General features: G+C 43.1%; 1 protein-coding gene across 1 annotated transcript in view; it reads left to right on the forward strand.

Moving 5' to 3' along the window:
* LOC144763327 (uncharacterized) overlaps positions 1–23,948 on the forward strand; it is a 1,153,250-nt gene that overhangs the window by 511,092 nt on the left and 618,210 nt on the right. The window contains exons 44-46 of the mRNA XM_078648815.1: positions 3,828–3,863; positions 10,095–10,139; positions 15,867–15,938. Coding sequence (XP_078504941.1) covers positions 3,828–3,863; positions 10,095–10,139; positions 15,867–15,938 — 153 coding nt within the window. The remainder of the gene's footprint in view (positions 1–3,827; positions 3,864–10,094; positions 10,140–15,866; positions 15,939–23,948) is intronic.

Below are 23,948 nucleotides of genomic sequence, written 5' to 3' on the forward strand. Positions count from 1 at the left end.
ACTATCACCTTTTAATGAAACCGGCTGGATTGCTGCATTTAAAAACATGTTTATTTAAAGACGATTACAGACATGGTGATCTGCTACCTTAGCAGGCCACCATTTCGGAGATGTCCATCAGTCAGAGTGATTATTGCCTATCTCATTAATATTCATAAGGTAGATCAGATTAGAGGCCACTCCGAATCAGAATTGTATGAATCGTCCTGTTAGTACATAGATCGGTTTGCGAAATTCTTTACTGGTTGTAAAATTACTGGTGAAAAACTGCGACCAGTTTTTACATTCCATATTTAGTACATCAGGCCAGTAGGTTTATGCACAGCAAGGATTAGTCATGTTCCTGTGTATGACTGTAAATGACTGAATTGATGGGTGTTATTTTTGTCTGAAATTCTAAAGAGGGAATTTCACCAAATTAACATCCACATAGTATTTTAGCACTGCATAGATTTTCTCAATACAATATTGAATGCCAACCTCATATTACCCAACCGAATACAAAATATGACATTTATTTAGACATAAGAAAGGTGTCAGAAGATCAATGGGCAATAAGGTCTTCCTGGTTGCTAAAGACAGGGTGAAGCCAAAGTGGTGGAATGAACATCTCCCAGATGTTGATACTGATGTGAGAAGGGGTGCAGATTGTACTCCATCTCCATCATTGACTAAATAGAGGAGCTGTTCTCAGGAGCTTTGGTCTCTGCCAGGCGTGCTAAAGGTTTGTAATGTCAAAGACACCTGGAGACAAGCTAAGGCCACAAACCCAAAGGATTTTCCACACAGCACAAGCACAAGACAGTGATGGCCAAACCTGATTTATGTCTCTTATTAGCATCCAGACCATTACCTGGAATAAAGGACTCAGGAAGCACAAGGAGACCATTTGCATAAAACATCAGATTAAGATAAATAATGTACTTAAAAGCTGTGTTTGTGTTTCGTCTGTGGAAAAAACAACATCTATTGTTCACAGACTTGGTTTTTCCAGCTACTATCTTCCTTGAATAGTGTTTGTTTGAGGGCAAACCATGACCTCCTATAGTCAGTCTGCTTATCTCATCAGAAAAGCTACTAATATAGTGTTTACACCTGACTAATGTGCCTCTCTTTCTTTACCTTTCAATAGGAAAAATCTCAGTATGTGATATGTCAGTCACATCCCAAATTCTCTGCTGGTCCGTTCCCCCATTCATCTATTATTAATCACAGTACCTTGGAAATATCCAAACACAGTTTTTTCCGGTTGGTCAGTCCCCGGAAGTGTCATCATACATGACAACATGCAGTGTCTACACACTACGGACTTTGCTGAACACGTTTGGTGGCAGATTGTATGAAGATACAGCAACGTTTGCTCTGAGGGAGCAGGTCTGACCAAGATAGAATAGTCTAGCCATGGCCCCATGGGAAGTAGCCCCATCTGACCATAAAAGGAGCTTTGCAGAACTTGCATCCTGCACCCATGATTGCCAAGGAATATTTGAGAGATTGTGAGAAGGGTTCTGATCAACCATTACTGCTAACTGCAGCCCATATATATAATAGTATCAGCAACTTACTTGAGATTTTGAGTAGTAGAAGAGGCAGTCATGTATGTAGAGGAGGAGGAGGCAGAGATGTCCTCCAAGAACGATCATGTCCCTGCATGGCTTCTGTAACTGAGCTGTGAAGACATGCTCCAATAGAGAAGGGGGTAGAAAAGAAAAGCAAATGAGAGAAATAACGAAGTTATCATTTGGAGGGAAGAAACAACAGCACAAAGGGCCTCAGTAGGCAGTTTTGCTGCACTCTACATTGTCACCATCAACAAAAAGCGTATGACTGTAAAATGAGGATCCATATGGAACCCGCCCATGTGCTTCAATAAGGTATGTAGTGGGCACTCACTGCCACTGGAATCCTCACGCTCAGAGACCTAGGGAGATGAAAAGTTAGAGGGGACATTACAAACCTGAAAGGTATAAGTATCGCTCTCACACTACCATAATCTGAGATCTCCTTCTTAACCGAGAAAGCCCCTTGAAATAAAAGCAAAGTGCTGAAATATCGCTACAAGACTAACAATATTACAGTCTTTGAAGCACCTGCAGCCATCTTGTCATTAGCTGTGCAAGCTGAGGAAATCCGATTCAGCATTTGTAGAAGCTGCAATTAGTGATTTTCAACAAGAAAACAGGGAGGGAGAAGGTTACATGGGTAGGTTACCTCCCCTTCCCCAGAGATAGCCAATGTTACATATACAGGAGGTCGCCCACTGCTCATTACCTAAGTCCACTTCAAAAAGCAGGAGTAATATCCTTTTCTAAAAAGGGTCCTCACCCACACAAAGTCACCAATAAACATTAAACTGTGTTTCATGAATATGATGTTTATACAATTATCATTCTTGTATCCACTGATTTGGAAGCCTGGAAATACCCATGCAGTGTTATTTAACCAACGAAAATACTGGTTTGGTGTTGTAGGTTGTATGGATGGAGTAGATGCATGTTAATATGTGTGTTTTTAACTTGAAACGTTGAATAAGTCAAAATAGAATAGCCAGACCAGTGGTACTAACTAGGGATCTTGTTAGTCCAGATGAAAGCTATTTGACCCACAGGACAAAAAGGCCGGCTGGAGCATGCAGCCCTGATTAGATGGTTGTGAACTAATAGGTTCAATGAACATCCACTTTTGTTTTTGACTTGCCATAGGTCCCTTGATTACAAAGTGATTAGAAAGTAAGTTACCTTTAGGTAATATTTAACAATTACCAGGATTCCTTACAAATAACATTAACGTGCTCCCCCCAGAAGTGGGTTTGAGTCCACCCAGGGGACTCACTAGGGGGCTCATTAGGATAGCGTTTTTTCCGCATCCTCTGGGCCGGCGGAATCCACCGCCGGCCCGGAGGATGCGGAAAAACCGCAGCGGACCAACCAAAGACCCACCGCCACATTAGGATGGCTGGTGGGTCCTGTTTTCCGTCCGCAGCTTTTCCGCCGTGGTTGGCTTACAACCGCGGCGGAAAAGCTGTAATATGGTGACGGTGTCTCTCAGACACCGTCCACCATATTAGGATGCACAGAAAGAAATGCTTTTACACGGCGGATATTCCGCCGTGTAAAAGCCTATGGTGCTTCACTGCGGGGGCCCGTTGCGGGCCCCCTGGGTAAAGGGGGGTGGGGGGTGCACATGGGGGGTACCTATGGTACCCCCCTGCATATGTATGCAGCAATCGGCAGGCACCGCGTGGTGCCTGCTGCTTGCTGCATACATATGCAATGTATGCTTTTTTAACATTGCGGCGGGTGCAGCTTGAAGCTGCACCCGCCGCAATGTTAAATATCCAGGATGTGACCGCCAGGGTGGCGGTCACATCCTAATTTGCACGGAGGGACCGCTGCAGCCCATGCGGACGGTCCCTCCTACTCTAGGGTGGCGGACGCACGCAAGTCCGTCCGCCATCCTAATGAGCCCCTATGTGTGTACTCTATGATGAAGCTAGTCACATGACTCCATGTGGGTGATAGCCCTTTGTAGCAAAAAGATACTGCTCCTTTTTGAGGTGGACATAAGTATATGCAGGTCCTGTAAGAATAGATAGGTGACCTCTTGGAATATGTATCCATTCCACAGACGAGTTTCATGATATGTATATTCAGATCAGAAGAAAATATTGCATCCTGAGAGTACATTCAGGCATCACGCTGGATTGAGTCAGAAGATATACAGGAAGTGCTGCTTCTTGAGGTGTATGCACAGCCATGCTTATGTCATGAAGCCACTTGTGAAAATGTCGAATTTGAGTTTAACACAACCATTGTTTTATTCCTCAGGGCAGCTCAGGAGAGAAGGGGGAGCAGGGAAGCAAGGTAATGTGACATCCACTCACAGCATTACACGTACTCAACGGTGCTTAGTGTCTTCTCAATTCTGTATTTGGCGAGGTATTACTGCGCTGCTCTTGCTATAGCCTTAATTTTATGGCATGACTTTACATCATCTTCCAGCGGCGGCTCCTTCGTTATGGTGGAGGAGTGTCGCACTCCTGCCAGCAGGTGCAAACACGAAAAATTAAATGATAAAAAACCTATTTTATTTTTATTTAAGAGCCGAGTGTTAGGGGCGGGTGTGCCCATCATGACGAGGGCACTGAAGGAGGAGTGGTCGGCACTGCTGCAGGTGCGCATGTCGGTTTGGCTACCTGTTTTAGGACAGCTAAATCAACATGCGCACTGAGATCTCTCCAAGCCAAACTGCATTGCAGGATGTAGAGAAGAGCAGGCACAGGCCACCAGTCCCTGTGGGAGCACAAAACCAGCCCACTCAGGCCAATCCCGACGCTGCTCTCATGCTGGGTAATAGTATTACCAGCATGAGAGCAGCATCTGGGTTGGCCGTAGGGGAGTCTGTGCACTAACAGCAGAAGATGACCGAGGCGGCAAGGCAGCGAGGGCAGGTACGTGCTTTTATTTATTGTTATGGTAACCCCCCACGCTGCCCCACCACTTTTGTCAGATAGCAGCCACTACTGTCATCTTCCTAATTTGCAAGATATGTTGACTTTATCGCACTGATGAGCCCCAAAGCCAAGTGAATAGTAAATGTCTTCTTAATGCTTTTTTGTGGTTGGAAAGAAAAAGCTTCTATAGCTGTTTGCTTACCGTCTGTACACATGATATCAGATGTGTGAGCACAGAGCTACATGGTCCAGGTGCAAGTGCCACAGAAGAAGATAATTGTAGTTCATTTTAATGAGTTGTTTATCCTCATTCTGAGCCCAGACCACACAGGAGATGATGGCCTGCCTGCCCCCTTCGCCAACAGTTGCTGTTGGAAAATTGCAGTGACTCCATTTTAGGTCCCACCTCCGCATCTGCGACAGCCATGTGGAGAAAAGTGAGAGACGCGTATTAGAAGAAAGACGTGGGAGTGTGTGTTAAACACCAGAGGCCAGTCTGTCGCCCAGAGGCAGCAGGTCTGGCCTAGAGTAAGATTGCCAAGTGTCTGCATGCCTTGATTCTGGAGTGTGAATCCACAGTGAAAGGCTGCACAGAGGGTTTGTGGTGTGTGAATGTTCATAGGGAAGGTCTGCTTATTATTGTGAGATAGAAAAACACTATTCAGTGCAGGAAAGACATCAAATAGTGCTGCCACAAGATGCACAACCACTGAGTGTGCCTTGCTACACATTTTAAAAGCAGAAGCTGGACTTATAGGGCCAGATGTACATAGACCTGCGTTTGTGATTTCCTAATAGCTAATTTTTGTGATTCGCTATTAGGAAATCGGAAACTGCTATGCACATCAGTGTGTTTTCCACTGTTTTTGATTCCCAATGGGTAGAAAGGCACCTGCCTCATTAATATTCATGAGGCAGGGCGCAATTTGCGACCCATTGGTTCTGCGAATCGGGCCGATTGCGAGCTGAAAAAATCTTGGTACATCTGGCCCATAAATAATAGTGGGTGCAGACCTGGTGAAGGTAAATAGTACTCCACATACACAGAGATTCACCCTTCACTGCCAAAAGGGACAGGGCGGTTCGTACTTAGAACAAAAATAGATTCCCTTTTGTGCAAGATTTCAGCACAGAAACCCCAAATATACTGCCATGGGCTAAATGCAAATGCACTAAAAGTTAATATACAATGAGCAGCTTAAACAACTCAAAAACTGTCTGACTCTATCACGTTGTTATGAAAGAATTCATTCATATTTATTTATATAAAAATATAAAATTCAGTGTATCATCCATATATCAAATAATGTACACAATTTGGGAATCTGCTTGTGCCCGAATGCAAATAGAATACAATTGATGAACATAGAATTTTAACTCATTCTCAATAAAAGGTTATTGCATCATAATTAAAAAAAAAATCAAGGCAGCCGTCACGCCTCTGCAATGAACGGTTCACTTCGCAGAATACGTGAATCATCAGATTTGCCCACACACATTTTAATGTTATCCACAATGAATCATTCACCATCTAAACAATGTGTACCTGTTTGATGCTTTTAGTCATCACACATGAAAAAGTCACACCTGGACCTCTGATCCTGTCAGATGCATAAGCTTCACAGGACCTTTGTTCAAGAAGGCACACATGACCGGACAGTATCAAAACCGTGCATGATTTGATGGGGGTGTGAAACAATTGTGGTGCAATCCACACTTTGGCTTGATGAGGGTGGTGTTACGTTTTCCAGGGTACCACTATAATGTAAGTACAAGCACCTAAACCCTAAACCACTTTGGGTAAGTGTGTATTACTCTGAGGGCACATGGACATGTCTCACTTTAGAGACACCCTAATAATCCCACTGTGGCAATGTACTGTGTAAATGAGATGCCCGCTGGTGGCCAAGAGGCCATCAGAGCAGCTAAGACAATACGTCTAATGTGAGTCAGGTGTGATAGAGGCTAACAATCCCTCCCAGTATGCCCTGGTGACCTTCTTATCCGATTGACCACCGGAGGGGCATTGCCAGATCCAATTTTGCTTCTTGCTACGTTTACTTAAAATCTAGACACAATTGCAGGAAAAAGTTACACAGGCATGTCCCATGACAATGTCCTCCTTGCTAAGTTTGGGGGGTGCAGAGTGTGTGCCACTGTATCTGATGAGGGTGCCTGGTATGCTGCCTTTATGTGTGGTGTCCTTTAAAAGGTTCAGATTTCAATGTACTTACTTGTGGTCTGTCTTCTATGTTGTGAGTGAACAGGGACAGTTATTTATTAATTAATTTGAGTAGCGCGAACTCGACCGGAAGGTATTGCAGTTCTTTACATGAGCACCACTTGCATTACAGAACGACACATTCCATTGTAGGCAACGAGATTAAATGATTTTCCCAGAATCACAGGATGTTGAGCCTCATCCCAAGACTCAAATCCGGTTCCTCAGCGTCACAATCTGCTGCTCCAGACATTATGCCACATCCTCTCTCAAGGCTATGTAGTGTGCGCTGCAACTTAAAATCCCTCTCGGCCATCTTAATGTTTTAAAATTTTCTGTGGTCGTTATAAAACACCAGTCATGGCTAACTGTGGACAATGAGAACATACTTATTTTTTCCTCCTTCGGTACCAAAGACAATTACTATTTCAAACACAAGGCTCCTATTTTGCCAATGTATACAACAATTTACAAATGTGTCAGCTACCTTCAAACACTACATAGCAGCAATTCACTGTATACAGTATTTGACAAATATGCTGGCTACCTTTATGCACTGCACAGCAGCAAGTGGCTGACTGTGTCAGCCATCTTAGGTCTGCGTTTACCACACTATCACCATGCAAGCTACGCTAATAATAATTTATTGTACAGTTAGTTGAAACAATACAATATCAATGATGTTAAAACAGAAGCAGTCTAGCTGAGTGAGCTATAAAAACATTATAATAACTAAGGAGTCCATTTGGATGGCGGTCGGAAAATCACTCTGACCGATATGGTAGCGGGAAAACACCGCCCTCTAGGACCGCGGGAAACCCGCTGGTCCAATTAGTATGCTCTGCAGTCATAATCCGACCGCGATGGTCGGATCACTGCATTTAACATTGGGCCGGTTGCTGCTGCCAGCAGCACCACTGCGATGTCCAAAAAAGCATGTCCTGCATGTCCATGCACTGCATGGCAGGCACTGCAGAGTACCTGCCACCTGGTACAGGGACATGTAGGGGGGCCAACCACACCCCCCAACACATTGGGGGCACGCAATGGGCCCCAGAGACATTCTCCACATGCCTTTCCATGGCGGTCCCACCACCGCGGAAAGGCTGGCTACCATTGGCATCATAATCATGCCGGCGGAGCCTGGCCCTTTACCGGCACCGTTTTGGCGGCCCAGTTCCGCCTGCTAAGCAGGTGTGCGGACTGCTACCGGCGGAAAAGTGGTGGGCGGATAATCTCACCGCCGCGGTCATCACTGCCATGCTAATGGGACGGGCGGTTTTCCAGGTTGTTCGGCGGTTGCTGCTGCTGGCCTGGCGGCGGCCATCCGTCTACCATCCTAATAGACCCCTAAGTGACAAGTCGATCAGATGACATTATTTAGATTCCTCACAAGTAACAATTGCTAAAAAAATTCAGCAATGCTCACTGATTTTGGCTAAACATGACAAGTCAGTTAAGTAAAAAAAAGCTTTTCATTGCTGAGTCAATGCACTGAGCTTGATCTGTATAATTAATTTACAGGCTATCTATATGTCTGTGGTATTAAAGCATTCTTGTACAGCGGTGGCACATTTATTATCCAATTGTCAAAAGGTTGGAAGTAAGAAGCTTAGGGTCCAATTACGACTTTGGCAACACCCGCCGCCGCCCCGCTCCCACTCCCACACTGCCAAAGACGCCTGAGCACCGTCCACCAGATTACGAATTTTCTCGTGCTTAGCTGTAGTTTGTTTGGTGTTCCCATAGCAATGTCTCTGAAAATGGGCACCACAATGAGAGCGCCAAATGCTGTTCCTGCACAGCATGGACTCTAAAGTCCATGCTGTGCAGGAACTGGGGTTCATGCACACAGGGGGGCACAACACATGCCCCCTTGCATGCACTGCATGGACCTGAGGCAACATGGGGCCCTGTTGACCCCCCCTAGTGTTTCCCCTCCACCACAGTTTTCATAGTGGGCTCACCGCCATAACAACTGTGGCGGAGAGGAAATTCGTAATGTGCCAGGTGGTGCCACAGTGGCACTGCCAAGCATATTGTGGCCTCAAGAACGCTGCAACACCACCAGGGATCTCTGATCCCTGGTGGTTATAGCAGTTGCTTGGCAGTCCGACCCCTTTACTTGTAACAGGGCGGTCAGACCACTGGTGTGGCGCTTAGTCTTTCGCGAGGAGACTATGGCAGCATCAAAGAATATGGGCTAAAAATCCTTGCACTGATCACAGATCTACAGCCTTCCTAAGGTCTTTGATGTTGCCAGTGTTGATGTATTTTCCCAATTTTGAATAGGACAATATAGATTCTGGCGTAGGTTTTAAAAATGTAATGGAGAAGCTTTCTCCCAAATACGGCTGCAGCGTATCTTTAGTGCAGGTAGATAGTAGCACACAATAGTGATTCCGCAATTGGCAAGATTTTGGGTAGGTGTGGGCGGAATTTGCGTAGTCGCGCTAGGCAAAACTCAGTGATATGGTAAAAAATCTCTGCGAGCACGCAAAAGTTAGCGAACACGCGGAATTGCTTGTTCCGCACGTTCACAATGCTTTTTTTCCTGTTCGCAAACGCTGTTTGCATGCTCGGGGAGAAATATCTTGCGTACACGCATTTTGAAAGGGCGAACAAGCAAAAAATTCCGCAAAACCGCAGATCACTGAATTTTTGGCAATTCCGCATTCTTTGCAGAATGCGAAATTACCTAAATTCCGCAAGCGGAACAGAATTTACCGCCCAGGCCTAATTTTGGGTCCAATTAAGGAAGAGGCATGGGTTTTTTTCTTTAGAATTCCTTTGCAAAGCTGCTACAAAGAGTTGGTTTTCCAAGCCAATTGCATATCTAGGCTATTCAACACTAAAACTAGATGAAGCTTGGCATTCTGGTCAAATTGACTTGTTCCATCACTTTTCTCAAGCTGGAGTCATAGCAAGCTATGCTAGTGTTACATTAAGTATATGAGTTAAGAACGCCACACCAGAATCCTGGACACTTTGACTGTCTGCAGGCTACATTTCTGATCACACTTGAAAAGACACCCAACAGCTTGGAATCCTCACAAACTTCAGTAATAATTATGTACAATGCGTACAGAACGGGCATGAACTAATTAATGTTGATACAGTGCGTTGTTAAATTAAAATTCGTTGCTTGCTGAAATGGATTTAATTTTAATCAAAATTAGTGTAGCTGTTTTGTACTTTTTTGCTAAATTCTGCTTTTATTAATTGGTGTCACATATTCTTCAGCTGAAAATTATATATATATCATAAACGATATTCACCATTCTCTTTTTTTTTGTATACTACTATGGTTATTGTTAATAACATACGAATGATTTTTAGTGCATATCAATTAGCAGAATATTTCAGTGCACTGCACCGCATGATTGTTTGGATTTTTACATTTTATTCTGTGTCCGCCAGGGAGAGCCAGGACTCGCAGGAGATCCCGGGGAGAGAGGAATACGGGTAATATGCTTTTTTTAAATGCCTTTATTACATTTTCTCATATTGCACGGCATGCAGCCTAGAGCCGCAGTGTTTTAATATCTAGATGTGACTAGAAACCCCAAGTATAATCTTAGCAATGTTCATATTTTCATATATATTTTGAATCAATTTAAAAGCTATCTGGAATATAAGAATATTTTAAAAAATCTGAAATATTTAAATATGCAACAAGTGTGGCTTACTGTATGTCAGGGCCCCTTTCAGAGGACAGGCAGGAGCTACTGGGCCCAATCGCGGGGTTTAAGGTGTTTTACTCCTGATTTCCTGGGGCCCGCATACTATTGATCTTGAGCAACTGGGCCAAGTAGCCATTCACCACTCGTGGGGTGGGAGGACGAGATAGATACATGGGAGTGAACATAGGCTCACAACTCAAAGTACGTTGAGCAGTAGCAAGAATGACTCTGCAGTCAAATACTTGCTTTTATATTCAAAGGAGTATTTATATACCAACACAAAGTGAAATACAGCATAGATATGCAGTACACACACTCCTCTGTTTTCAGAGTTTTAGTGTTCGATAGGCAGGTCCCCGTGTCTCACTTCCCTCTCACTAGTGGTAAGGTTATTCCCCATTCGCTATGGGTGACATTCAGGGTAGGCCGCACTAGTAGTCCGGATCTCAGGAGTCCCACTCTGGCTCTTTTAACAGTCAAGTGTTCCAGCATTCTGAAGGGCTAATGGCAGAAAAAGTTTCCCCAGGCCTTCCGGCCCTATGATCAGTCTTACCTGCTCCTACAGGGATGGCCGCGAGCAGAGTCTCTGGGAGTGCTTAGCTCGCGGGTGGGACGGAGATCTGCAGACGCTGCTATAGGTGAGTAGCACTCACGGCTCTGCAGTGACAACTTATGGTAATTCACGGAGCATGTTCTTCATGGCGGCTTCTCCTCTTGACCACAGCTTAAACAGGCAGTAGTCTTTGTCCTTTTCAGTGGCCCCTTCTGACAATTTCGAAAATCTAAAGTCATTTTTGCCATAGCAAAAAAAGTGCACGTTAATTTAAGAAATGACAGTTTGATCAAGCAACGTACCTTTTGCCAGAAAAATGAATGCACCCCACGATTAAATCCAGAAAACCAATCAGCAACATCCATTGAAGTTGGTTTTAATATCAAATTAAAAATAAGAGAACTTGTTAGTAGTATGTTTTGAAAGTTGTCTCGACATGAAGTATCTATTTTTTTTTATTAGTTTTAATATCAATTTTAAATTATGAACAATGTTCAATATATCTAACGATGCATGTGAGTAGACTAAATTTTAGAGCAAGGTCAAGCTGGCATGGGCTATTCCTGGTTAGACTTGGCTATCAGATTGCATGGCTTATATCTGCTACATGACAAACCAATCTGATTTAGCCTGCTGTTTTTCTATCATATTCTTCCTGCTTTGGAAGATGAATGGGGTTATTACAGCATCTGTCTACAAGTCAAATTATGGACACAGCATTTATTAAAAAAATCTCAAATTAAAAATAAGAGAACTTGTTAGTAGTATGTTTTGAAAGTTGTCTCGACATGAAGTATCTATTTTTTTTTATTAGTTTTAATATCAATTTTAAATTATGAACAATGTTCAATATATCTAACGATGCATGTGAGTAGACTAAATTTTAGAGCAAGGTCAAGCTGGCATGGGCTATTCCTGGTTAGACTTGGCTATCAGATTGCATGGCTTATATCTGCTACATGACAAACCAATCTGATTTAGCCTGCTGTTTTTCTATCATATTCTTCCTGCTTTGGAAGATGAATGGGGTTATTACAGCATCTGTCTACAAGTCAAATTATGGACACAGCATTTATTAAAAAAATCTATGTTGGGATTGGCCAGCATTGGGATTTGTCTAGATGTGACCTAGTTGAGCTCTTTTGGACGAGACCTGATAGTAGCCTCTGATTCAATCAAAAGTGTCTTTAAGCGTTCTCTGAAACATGCATGGCAACTAGAGACATTGTGCACCGGGAGAAGTTGGCAGGTGGTGAATTATGGGCCCTGATTCTGGGATTTTCCTCCTGACAGTCGTTCTCCCCTTCCTCCAGGCAGAGTACCAAGATGGCTTCCATGACCACTGAAGAGTGGTGCCTGGAAGGCGTAGGTAACATTCCCCCTTGCTCGACTTTGGCACTCAGGAACTTTTTCCACCACTGCTTTGGCCTGGAATTGGACCTTGGGCAGAAGGCAGCGGCAATCAGATAGCTTGTTCCCCACCAGGTGGCCACATTGGCACCTCTCAAGCCCCACCCCTAGAGAGCAGCATTATGCATCATGTTATGAGTAACTGAGTTCTCCTGCCAGAGAGCAAGGTAAGCTACGGTACCAGCTGCAAATGAAGATTGCGATGGAGGGCAGCAGGAGAAAGTCGGGATCCACTGTTGGGCTCTATGACTGGCAATGAGTGACCGCCCTGGTATCCCGTTTGCCTGGACCCTTAGAGGTACTTGGCAAACAACTTAAAGAGGCAGGGGCCTTGACTATCTTGAGATACTTGAGACTATCACTGTTGGATGCACATCATCAAACCCCAGCGGTTGGTCCAGTGGGTGCTTGGGGCTGTTGATTCTTTAAGAAAACAGTTGCTGAGCCCTTGTTAACACATCAAGTCTTATATTAACCTCAGTCATTATCAGTGCACCTCCACGCAGAAGCGCCCTCCTTTGGGGAGGATGATAATTTATATAATTTCTGTTCCGTGCTGCAATGTATCACTTGGTTCTTATTCAGTGAGGGGGCTGTGCTTATTCTCCAGGCCAGCTCATGCCACTGGGTGAATTTTATCTAGATTTGCTTTTTTAATACTGCCCACCTTAACTTTCAGCTGAGGTCTTCCAAGTACAGAGTGGGCTGTGCTATGAATATTATTGCATGTCGATCTCCCATTCATTGACTGCGTCTTTCCAACCCTATTTCACTTCCAGCAGCTACCAATAAAAAAGGTGCCGAAGGTGCCCTCAATCAAGGAAGACTTTTCCACACAAAAACCTGTCAAGTCTCTGACATGCCAGTCTCTGATATGATGCGCTTCACACATGGGACTGCACTGTGTGGGTTTTGAAAGATATGTGACTTTTTGCGATGGGTGACCTTCAAAAGCACAGGGCAGAGGGTCGCATATGGGATGCCAGCTGTTGCAGCTTACGTTTCAGTGGCAGGTACTCATGGTGAGCCACCTGGACAGCCAGGGTGAAATCTGGAAAGATAGAGGGAGCATTACCTTCACATAGTAAATTTTGCTTCTCCCTTGTGAGCCAGAGGATAGTGTTATGATCTTTGAAGTTGAAGAGTTTGGCTATATTGGGTCACCTTGGGGCTTGCCGGCATGGCCTGTGGTCCCAGGGACTGGTGCTCTCACTCTGCAGCGAAGAGGGGGGAGAACTTTTCTGCCCCAAATAATTCCTTGAGGAGGGTTTCCATGTAGTCAGACATATTTTCTATGTTGATGGACTTCAGCAGGACCATTAGTCACAAATTGCTACACCAGGACCTGGCCTCCGAGTCTTCGTTCTTTGTTTGGATGACCTTCACAACTTTTAATAAATAGTTATGTCCAACTGTGCGATGTTCCAGGGACAAGATCCTTGCCTTGACATCAGATAGTCTCTCTTCTTGCTTATTAAATTTGTCAAATATCTTGTCCACTCTTGCCATAAGAATGTCCAGCTTTCCATTGATGGAGGTGAGGCTGTTTTGCATGTGGAGCAGAAGCGATTTAGCACCTGGGTCATCCATATCCTAAGAGGCCATCTGCGGGATGTCCAGGCCATCTGATGACAGGGCCCCTGTTGTGCTTCACCTCAAACAGCAGTTTGGTCTGTCCGTGATAATTTTTTCCCATTTTGCAGCCATGTGCTTGGCCCAGGAGTCACTGGGAGTGTCTCATGAGGGACTGTTCAGATGGATCCCTCGAGCATGTCCTAGTGCCATCTCTCCAGTATTTACAGCTTCAGTGCCTGGATTCCCCAGTGTAATACCCAGGCCCAAACGGGAAGTGGAGTGGGCACATCTGCAATTCAGCAGCTGATGGCCTCCGTGTTGAGGCTGGTGTAGATCACAGGCAGCCACCCAAGCTGCCTGTTCTTTTTCTGTGTATCCTGTCTACTACTCTAGCCAATGAATCACCTTAGCAGTATCCTCTACTTCCTGCCCCCTATGCCTGATGGTAACCAGTAATTTCTCCCCCTATCTAAAGGTTGAATAGGGCCATGTTCAAGAGCCCAAAATAAAGCTTGCACATTCTCACTAGAAGAACATTTTTCCCATTCATTAAAGGTAACTGTGTGAACCAAAAACATAGGAGAAATTGATCAGGCTAGGAAGCTTGTCCGTGTGGGGGCCAGAACCTACCAAATAAAAATATAGCCATAAAAGCATCACATATTCTCTTTGAAGTTTATATATTAAAAATGCATTTAGTGAATCAGGCTAGGAATGATGTAATGTTTTCGTCTTTATTTTATGTCTTCCTCATAAGGCATCATTCTCACTTAAGCTGGACATGGGGAAGACTCCAGTAGATAAAAGGATAGTTGATGGCATTAATGATTGGATATGTTGAAAGCAGCATAAAGAAGCAACACTTGTTTCAGTTTAGTTTAGTTCACTTGTAGAGTGCCTAAACCAGTTCTGCAACTTCTTGATGTCAATGTGAAGCGAGCTCGAGAGACGCTTGCCGGCTGCTTGTAGTAGATTGCTATAGTGTTTCTCTCAACATGGGCAACTAACAGAGGAATTTTAGTTTTACATTGAGTTTCTCTCGAAGGAGTATACAAGATAAGCCTACTTCTCCAATGATCTGGCTAGTCTAATTGAAGAGCATTCAAGGCCACAAAAAGCACAAGATATTTATAGATAACCAGTGGAGTTTCATCTGTACAGGGGTGACATGGGAGTTCTAGAGCAAGCCTAATACAGCTCTAGTGACAATTCTCTAACTTCTATAAACTTTTCAGGGGCCCCAAGGAACCATAGACTATAGTTGCATAAGTGGAATCCAACAATGGCCCTTCGCGTTTGTCGCTCTTATCCTTCCCTTAAGAAGAGGCCGAAATAGGCATGGAACCAAGGTTCAAGAATATTGTTGTAAGAATATCATCTGACATAAATAGTGTCCTAAAATCATCAGCAATGTATTGCCCCATTGAGTATATAACAGAAAATCTACACTTAAAGGGCAATAATATAGTAAATGATATTTAAGGCACAATATTTAGGTCAGAAGGTATATCTGTATATTATATTTTGTTGTACAATCCCCTATATCATACCTCCCTTTACACCTCGAAGTATACTTTAAATCCTCCCCAACAAATGGAAAGACTGGTGATCATTTCACAGCTGCCACTCCACTTGTCATATAGGAAGCCTTGCAAGAGCCATTTAGCAGAGTGTAGAATTAATTTGACGATGACAACTAGCTCCAATTACAGCTGCTGCCAGAAGGCATCATTTACACATCATGTCCTAATCACAGGAATGTGTTGAATACCTGACCATAAATGAACTTTGCACACTAATACCAGTTAGCATTCATTGACAACCAATGAACTGTAAACTTTTCTTCGAGTAATGCCAGCCCAGTCCTTAGTCTGCCACTGTTTAAAAGTATAGGTATCGTCTTTACAACTACCATAGTGCTGAATTAATATGTTCTTGCTTAAGTCTAACATCCGCTCTCAATGTTTTTAGGGTCCTTTAGGGCTTCCTGGGCGTCATGGTGACCAGGGGATTAAAGGTGAAATTGGACAACCCGGCATAAATGTAAGTACTACAGCTAGACCTGCTCGCCCATCCTGTGAATGTTGTGGTGACACCTACCTGGGGCACTGTGCTATTTTCTGTTGATTTTATCTAAATTATCTACCACTGAAAGAGCAGAAGGAATTCTGAAAATGATTATCATAATAGGGTACACATTTTGTTTTAAATCGAATGAGGTATAACTTTGGGACATAAAAATACTTACCGTTGTTTGGTGAGGAAGCTTCTTACTGTTTGAAGCTGGCTCTTTATATAGTATATCAAAACAAGATATACTCTGCAAAGAGTCCAGGTATTCCCGAACTAGAGGACAGGGGCTTGCTCTAGTAATCCCAAGGTGCTCTTCTGGGGGGTAGTGTGGTTGAGCAGCCTTAGGCTTATCAGAGGGGAGTGTTAGACATCTGCAAATACACACAATAGTCAATAAATGATGCATATGTCTCAATAAGATCTACACCAATTAATAAAAATAACATGCATCTTTATACATATTTGGGCACCAGATTCAATACGATCAGGTAAGTACATTCTTCAAGAGAAATGCTTTTATTTTTTAAAAGTCGACACAGTGCATTTTTCTGAAGCTGCAATGTTATCCTATGGGAGGAACAACAAGTATAGCATGCAGGTACAGTAGAGCGACTTACAAGACCAATCTACTGGACTTAATGTGAGTAAGGGCCAAGGGCCAAGGCAGCACCAGCAGGTCACCTCCAGCGGCACTAGGGAGGCTGGGTGCAGCAGCGCAATACAGAGTTGGATGCCCAATATTAGTCAATGGAGATCGGTCTGCGGAAAAAGAGGCTGCAGGTTTGGACTGAGAGGCCAGTTGGGCTGAACCAACCAGAAAGTTCAAGTTGTGCAATGCTAGGGGATGTGGGGATACTGGTGGTCCTCTTTTCCCCGGGCTGAAGTGGCTGAGTGCATATGGTCTTTGAGGAATCGGATTTCTTCGTCTGGGAGCACTCGTGGTTGAGGGGGCCTGCACATAGAGGCTGCAGGCGACATCGGAGCGTTCACAATGTGTGAAGCCAAGGTGGAGTATATCTCTTGAGGGCTTGGGGACCATACTAACACTGTTGGCCTACTTCGACTCAGGCTGGGGGGCTTAGGGCAGTGGTGCTTGGCCGCGTCTGGTTTTTGCGAGTCTGAAGTCCTCATGGTCCTTCTTGGGGGTGCCTGCAGGATAGAGTATGTGGGAGTACTGGGTCTTTGTTGAAGGCAGTCTTTCAGAGGCAAGACAGCTGCAAGACAAGATGACTTAGGCACAAATTCAACGGGAACAGCAGACAGGCCGGCAGGGCTGAGGCCAGGTCAGGTACTCCTTCATCAGTCTTTGCCTTTGCAGCTCTTTGGTGTCCTCCTTCTTTATAGGTCAGCAGGATCTGATTTTCTTGTGCCTGGGACTCCCCTAAATACTGAATTTTGAGGAGTTAGGGAAGTGTAGGGTAGTAGCCAGTAAGACACCGACCCCTAGGGTCACTACACCCCCTATGTGACTACTTCCTGAGGGATGTGGGCCTATCCCTGTCCCAGAGTACCTAAGTTTGCCATCACCAAAATGGCTAACTTTGAAAAGTTTCCCCCACTTCAGGTAGGCCACCTTCAGGGAAGGTACTAAACCAAGGGTGGACACATCTATCTGACTAGCAAATTCTCCCGCCTGTTCAGGGGCCAAAGGGCTCTGGACAAAGGGGGTCAGCTTCTTCTCCTGTCAGAGAAGCCAGATTCACATATCAAAGGCGGTGGTCTCTTTGCAGCTCCCCTGCCTTTGAAGGCTAATCTGCAAGTCATCCTGTGGGAGGGGATATGAACATCCTGTGCCCGAAAAGGCTTTGTATCTGACTTCCTGAGGGCAAAGTTCCTCACCCTTGGGGGTTAGAAACTAGTTTCTGGTGGCAGGCTGGCGAAAACTAGTCAGTCAGCACACCAGTAGCTGGTAGGTTTTCATGGGGTACCCCTAAAGTGCATTCTGCATGCATGTATTAATAAAACTAACACTGGCATCAGTGTGGGGTTATTAATAAGAGATGTTTGATACCAAACATCCCTATTTTCAATCAAACCATCATATAGCTAGGGAACTCGTTTTCATCGGTGACAAGCACATGTACTTTCCCTGTTCACTTGTACTAGCAGCAATAGAGCTGACCAGCACAGGGGTATATCTGCTCATGCAGATATGTCCTCACACATAGTATAGTGGCCCCTGCCTTAGGGCTGTCAGGCTTGCTGTAGGGGTGACTACTTACCTATACTGCATACAGTGTCTGCAGGCTTGACACTGTGTGCCATGTTGTGTTTTTACTTTTGTATGCACCAATACAATCATCCTGCTGTGGCAGTCTGTGTGTTTGGTGAGGGGCCCTTTAGGGTGGCACAATTCAATCTGCAGCCCTTAAGGACCCTCTTTAGCCTCCTTGCCCTAGGTAGCAGGGGTACCATTTACTTGGGACTTACAGGGAGTACTGAAGATATTGCCAACTGGGAAAACAATTGTACAGTTTTGGGGAAGAGATCTGCCACTGGAGACCTGGTCAGCAGGAACCCAGTACTCTTCTTTTGATGGAATCTGAATTTTCCTTGGAAAAACAAAAGACAAAAGGCATTTGGCAAAACAGGAACCGTTGGATTAGTTAAATGCTTTGGCCGGGAAACATCCACAGAAACAGGTCTGAGGACTGTCTCAAGATACATTCGTTCTGAGTGCCATTACATACAGTCTTTAGAGCACCATAAAACAATTTAGATCTTATTTTAGAGAAAGTAATGTGAGCCTGGTCATGGGGTGTAAATCAGGCGACCTGATAGTGAATGCAGGTGGGTCTCGGCATTACGTGGACAAAATGAGGGCTAGTATGTGAAGTGTCCAGATGTCTGGTATGGGGAGCGCATGATTGCTGCGTGTACTGTGTGTGCTGTGCTCTGATTGGATTAGTGTTCCTAGCTTCATGTGGCATCTAACTTGATGGTGTTTTGGGAATGCGTTCACCCCTCCAGCCATATGTGCTTTATTGTTTCCAGTCTCCCAGGACCATTGTGGTGTTGCTGCCTATCTGTGGGGCTAATCTGGGTTTTTCTGTTCGCAAGTTTGTTCGGCTGATTACGTGCCACCCCACCTGTGCTCTCTCAATCAGTAGCATCAGGCCTAAGTCGCAGGGCCTGCCTGACCACATATTTCTTACTCGGGTGATGGAGAGGTCATCTGGGGAGATTTCAACATCAGTGACTTGATTTAGTTTTTGAATATACATGTATTGTTGCGTAGCCTGACATCAATATTAATACTTCCAGTCGATTCACATCAAATACCAGGGAAAAAGTGGGAGTGACCATGTCAAACAGGAATTTACTACACTTACTAACACCAGAATACATATATCAAAAGGATGTCATAATATATTTAATCAAAGCAACATCATAAAATTGTTAAAAAGTGCTAAAGAGCTGTACCATATCAACTCAATAAAATGTAGGAGCAGCTAGGTAGACTCAGTCCCAGATCCAGCGCTACACGATCCACTTCAATATTATGTATGGTCTACATATGGTGAACTGGCGTGTGTCCCTGTTTGCACGAACGAGGATTTGCTTCTGGAGGCAATAGTCCCAGTCTGAGAAATACTTTGTTCAGCAATGCCGTCTAGGCAGCCGCGTCTTAGTCTACGAACAAAGTACTTCTCAAAATGGGACTATTGCCTTTGGCATCTAATACTTGGTTGTGCGAACAGGGACTTACGCCGCTTTGCCATATGTTGACCATACATAATATTTACGTGGATAGGGTAGCACTGGATCTGGTACTCTGACATGACTTTGCTGCTTTATTGTTACACAAGATTTTTTATGCCCTGAAGAAGTCCTTGTTTAGGGTGAAATCTATTGGTTGCATTTGTATGTTGCATTTTCAAGACTGAAAAAAGATACATTTAAAAAAATCATTAAAGCAACACTGGACTCTTCAAATAATATTGTAAATGACTTGATAGTTGATTTGATGTTTAACTGATCTTCTGTGCTCATGTGTTGCCTCTCATTTTCTGTCTTCCACGATATCAACTCAGTTGATATCCATGTTATTTACTTACACGTTGAGTCCAGATTGGTGAACTGACACAAGTCAGGCTTGCCTCACCAGATTTATAACAAACAGAGTAAGCAAAAAGTGCCATATTTAGACAATCGGTATAAAGATAACAAATTATAGAGAAAATGACTATCCTTCTATTTTAACAAAACAAGTACCCACACCAATAATGAGGCACCATTGTTTATTTTATTTTTTAAGTGATTGTCCATACTAAATATTAGGGAATGAAACCGGAACAACAGCGTCACTAGTAAGTCGCATAATGTTGAATCTATTAACGTCGGCAGTTGTAAAAACGGGAGGTGACTTGAGACAGTCAGATCAAAAATAGACTGTAGTTGGCTACTAGTGACACTTATCAGTTTTTCTATGGTTTGAATGTCAGCTTCACTGACATCCCAAGTCTCACATATGGCCACTTTGAATATTTGCTCATAAAATTTGGGAGGTGTGCCCCAAAACATCAGAGATCGTGAAGTTGTTAAATATTGGCAGCAATTTCAATTTTAGCACACTGCAAGGCACATGGACACTCCACTCAATACCATTAATTGGGTTAATTGAGTACAAAAACCTCACAATAAATGGCAAATCGGAAGGATACCCAAAGGGTCAGGGCTCTATTAATCTACATTAGTTGTAATTTAATATGAAAGTTGATTAGATCCATGTTATCGAGGTTTGAATGTTAGCCATAAAAATGTAAGGCTGATCACTAGAGCAGAAGCTCCCACTAATCAAATTAAATAATTCAATAATCCAATAATCCAAGCTGAAAGCAAAAAAGGAGAATATTGGGAAAACTGTATGACATAATAACAGATCTGACATTTGATTATAGTGATGCACACTTTCTCTTGACATGGGATTTCAGTCTTAATCTATTCCACTATCCCTATATGTATGGTCGAATTCTAACTCATGGTTTCATACGGGACATCCCAAACTAGGACCTTTACCCAAGTAAGCGACGAGATAGATTGTTAAAAAGAGTTCTAACTTCATGTTTGACAAATGGATTGAGAATGATGAATTGTAAATTTAATGATGACATGCCCTCATCATGGACCTGTATTTCACTAATGTGCAGCTCCATCATTGATTACACCTTAGCAAGTCTTTCTACATAACATAATTTAAAATTGATCAATGCCCTGAAAGTGACCAATTTCCTCTGATCATCAAGCTTAAGACAAGGTATTACTCTTTCACAAACACAAACCCCTTAATAACCTGCCATCACACAGAAATTTGAAAGAGGCCCAATGAAATGAAACACTAGAAACAGAAACAATGGATCAATGTTTAGCCCTGCTTAAGCATTCCAATGAATTAGAAGACAACCCAATAACACACTTGGAGCGATTGATTGAAAATCGTCCAACACTGCATCCAATCAGGAGCATCACCAAATGTCAAAGCCTAGGCTACAAGAACATGAAGAAATAGATCACCGAAGCAATGACATTAAAAAAACGAAGCATCAAACAGAGAGCTACGAATGTTGCAGAAAAAATCTTACAATCAAGACCAACTACAATAGTAAAAGAGATCAGGAAAAAATACAGAAATGAAGATTGGACAGTAAAGAAACATCATTAGGATATTTGCACCGCACTTTTTTTAGGCCAGCCGAAACAAGAATTCCAAAATATTTTGGAAAATAATAAACAAAATAGAGAAGGGACACTTAATGGCTAATAATGCAAATATTTGTGAATCCATGTAGGTAAATCACTTACATACTCAATATTCATAAAGGCTCTTGCATCGGAGCAAACCTCTGTAAGGGAAGATCATTTAAAAATCATTCACAATGATATAGATCAGCACATCAAGGACATAGGAAAAGAGGAGGAGATATTATATATATTTCAAACGCAACACAAATGGATTGGAATGAAGTTCAGCTCCTGAAAATTATTACTAACAGCCACACTGATGGAGCACCAGGACCAAATGGATTACCTCTGACCCTATTTACAACAAATACTGGTCTAACAAACTACCTACTATATACAAGTACATTCTGTGCAGTGAGGATGTTCCATATTCCTGGATGGGTTCTATAGTCCACCCGATCTACAAGGGAGACAATAAATCAGATCCTGTCAACTACTGTTTATAGCTTTTTAGGTTACCAGGCAAAATAGTTTGCAAGCCTCTTACTTCAGGATCTTAACGATTGGGCCAGTGAGAAAAAGGTAATTTTCTGGAAGCAGATAGGGTTCCATCAAAGAATGGAGACCACTACCAATTTACTAGGACTATCACTTATCATGGAATAAACCTTTCCACTGTTGTATACTTTTGTGCACTTAATTTGTTGACTTCCAATTCTCCTTCGATTGTGTACCAAAAGACATCCTAGGGAAAGAACTACTTGGAGAAATCCATCAAGGTTATTAAGGGCAATTCTACTTCTATATTCTAACACATGTATACGCATCAAACTCGATGATTGCACCCGCCTGTCTTAGAAAATTTATACATTGACTGTATTGAAGCAGGGATGCACCTTAGCACCTTTACATTTTGACCAAAACTGTGTGGCAGAATATAAATAATCAACCCTACTGTATGCTGGTGACCGAGTGCTATTCAGTAAAATCCAAATTGTCTTCAAAGGCTGCTTAGCAAATTGTATCATTACACTGAATGAAATGTATATGTTATAATTGGGGAAGGAGAGCAAGAAAACTGAAACGTGGCAGATCAACAGTAGTGACATTGTTAAAGATAATTAATACATATATGGGTGCTAAAGTCGATCCCAGAGGCTCTTTCCCCCTTCATAAGCAGTTTAATAAATCAAAAGCGCATGCCACATCACCAGCCTTTTTAACACTGACCAAATAACTATGGGTCCCAATTTTGCAATCAGTTAAAGAAAATCATGGCGCCAAGCTGCTTTCCAATATTATCTATGTCAGTGACATGGCACAAGGAAATGATGCTAAACTCCTGAAGGTTCTAATTGTAGATCATACAGATCCATCTTTTATTTCCCTAAACAGTTCCTGTGGGCGTGAGGTAGTTGTTGCGATTTTACAAGGCAAGATTTGTTCTTGGGGTAGTCACTGGTCTCTGTGAGGTAGAAATGTTGTATAGGCATTGCCGTCTCTTCGTCTAGTATGTACATTTCAGGAGCCTGCCCCCCCTGTGTTCGGTTCCGGTGAGGGTCCTCTCTTCGCAGAGCCGTGTAGTGAGGTGTCCATGGCTTGAGTTGCTGGGCCGTCTAGGTAACGGATCAGGTCTTTTGGGTCTGTGAAAACGTGTTTTTCCCCTTGTCTTTAATCTTGAACTTTGCGGGAGCTATGAACGAGAATTGAATGCAAATGAGTCCTGAACAAGAACATTCAAAAGTTATTCAGGCCAGAGGAAGCCATGCCAATGATATTCCTATTCATAGAGTCAGAATTGAGCAACTGCACTCCTTCCCTTTGTAATTACTTTAGTTTTTCAGTTCATGTAGCGAAATGCGTGCGAACAGACACCATGAAACACCTCATCATGGTTCACTTAGAAATAAATCCTTTGGGGTACATTATTCCTGCACTCGACTGTCGCACTGCGGTAGAGGAAATCTTTTCCTTTGAAAACTCTTCATGATTATGTCATTTTTATCCATTAATCAATATTAGTCCAACATTTTTAACTCGTGCATCTTCCTTAATTACGCCACTGCGGAGACAGCATGTTTGCATTTCGAATACTTTATTCATCATTTTCAAACACCAAGCGTTGCCAATCCAGGCTTTAACGGAGGCGTGTGAGGACAAACATGTTTCAAAAGTGGTTTAATGAAATCAACGTGCTCCCAATGCATTTCGAATTCTATGAATTCTTCGTCAGGGGTTTAACTGAAAATAAGATAAAGACACAATTATACTAGCTGCTTGTCCATTATTAGTGTGCTC

The sequence above is a fragment of the Lissotriton helveticus genome, chromosome 1_1, assembly GCF_964261635.1.
Source record: "Lissotriton helveticus chromosome 1_1, aLisHel1.1, whole genome shotgun sequence".
In the NCBI taxonomy this organism is placed as follows: domain Eukaryota; kingdom Metazoa; phylum Chordata; class Amphibia; order Caudata; family Salamandridae; genus Lissotriton; species Lissotriton helveticus.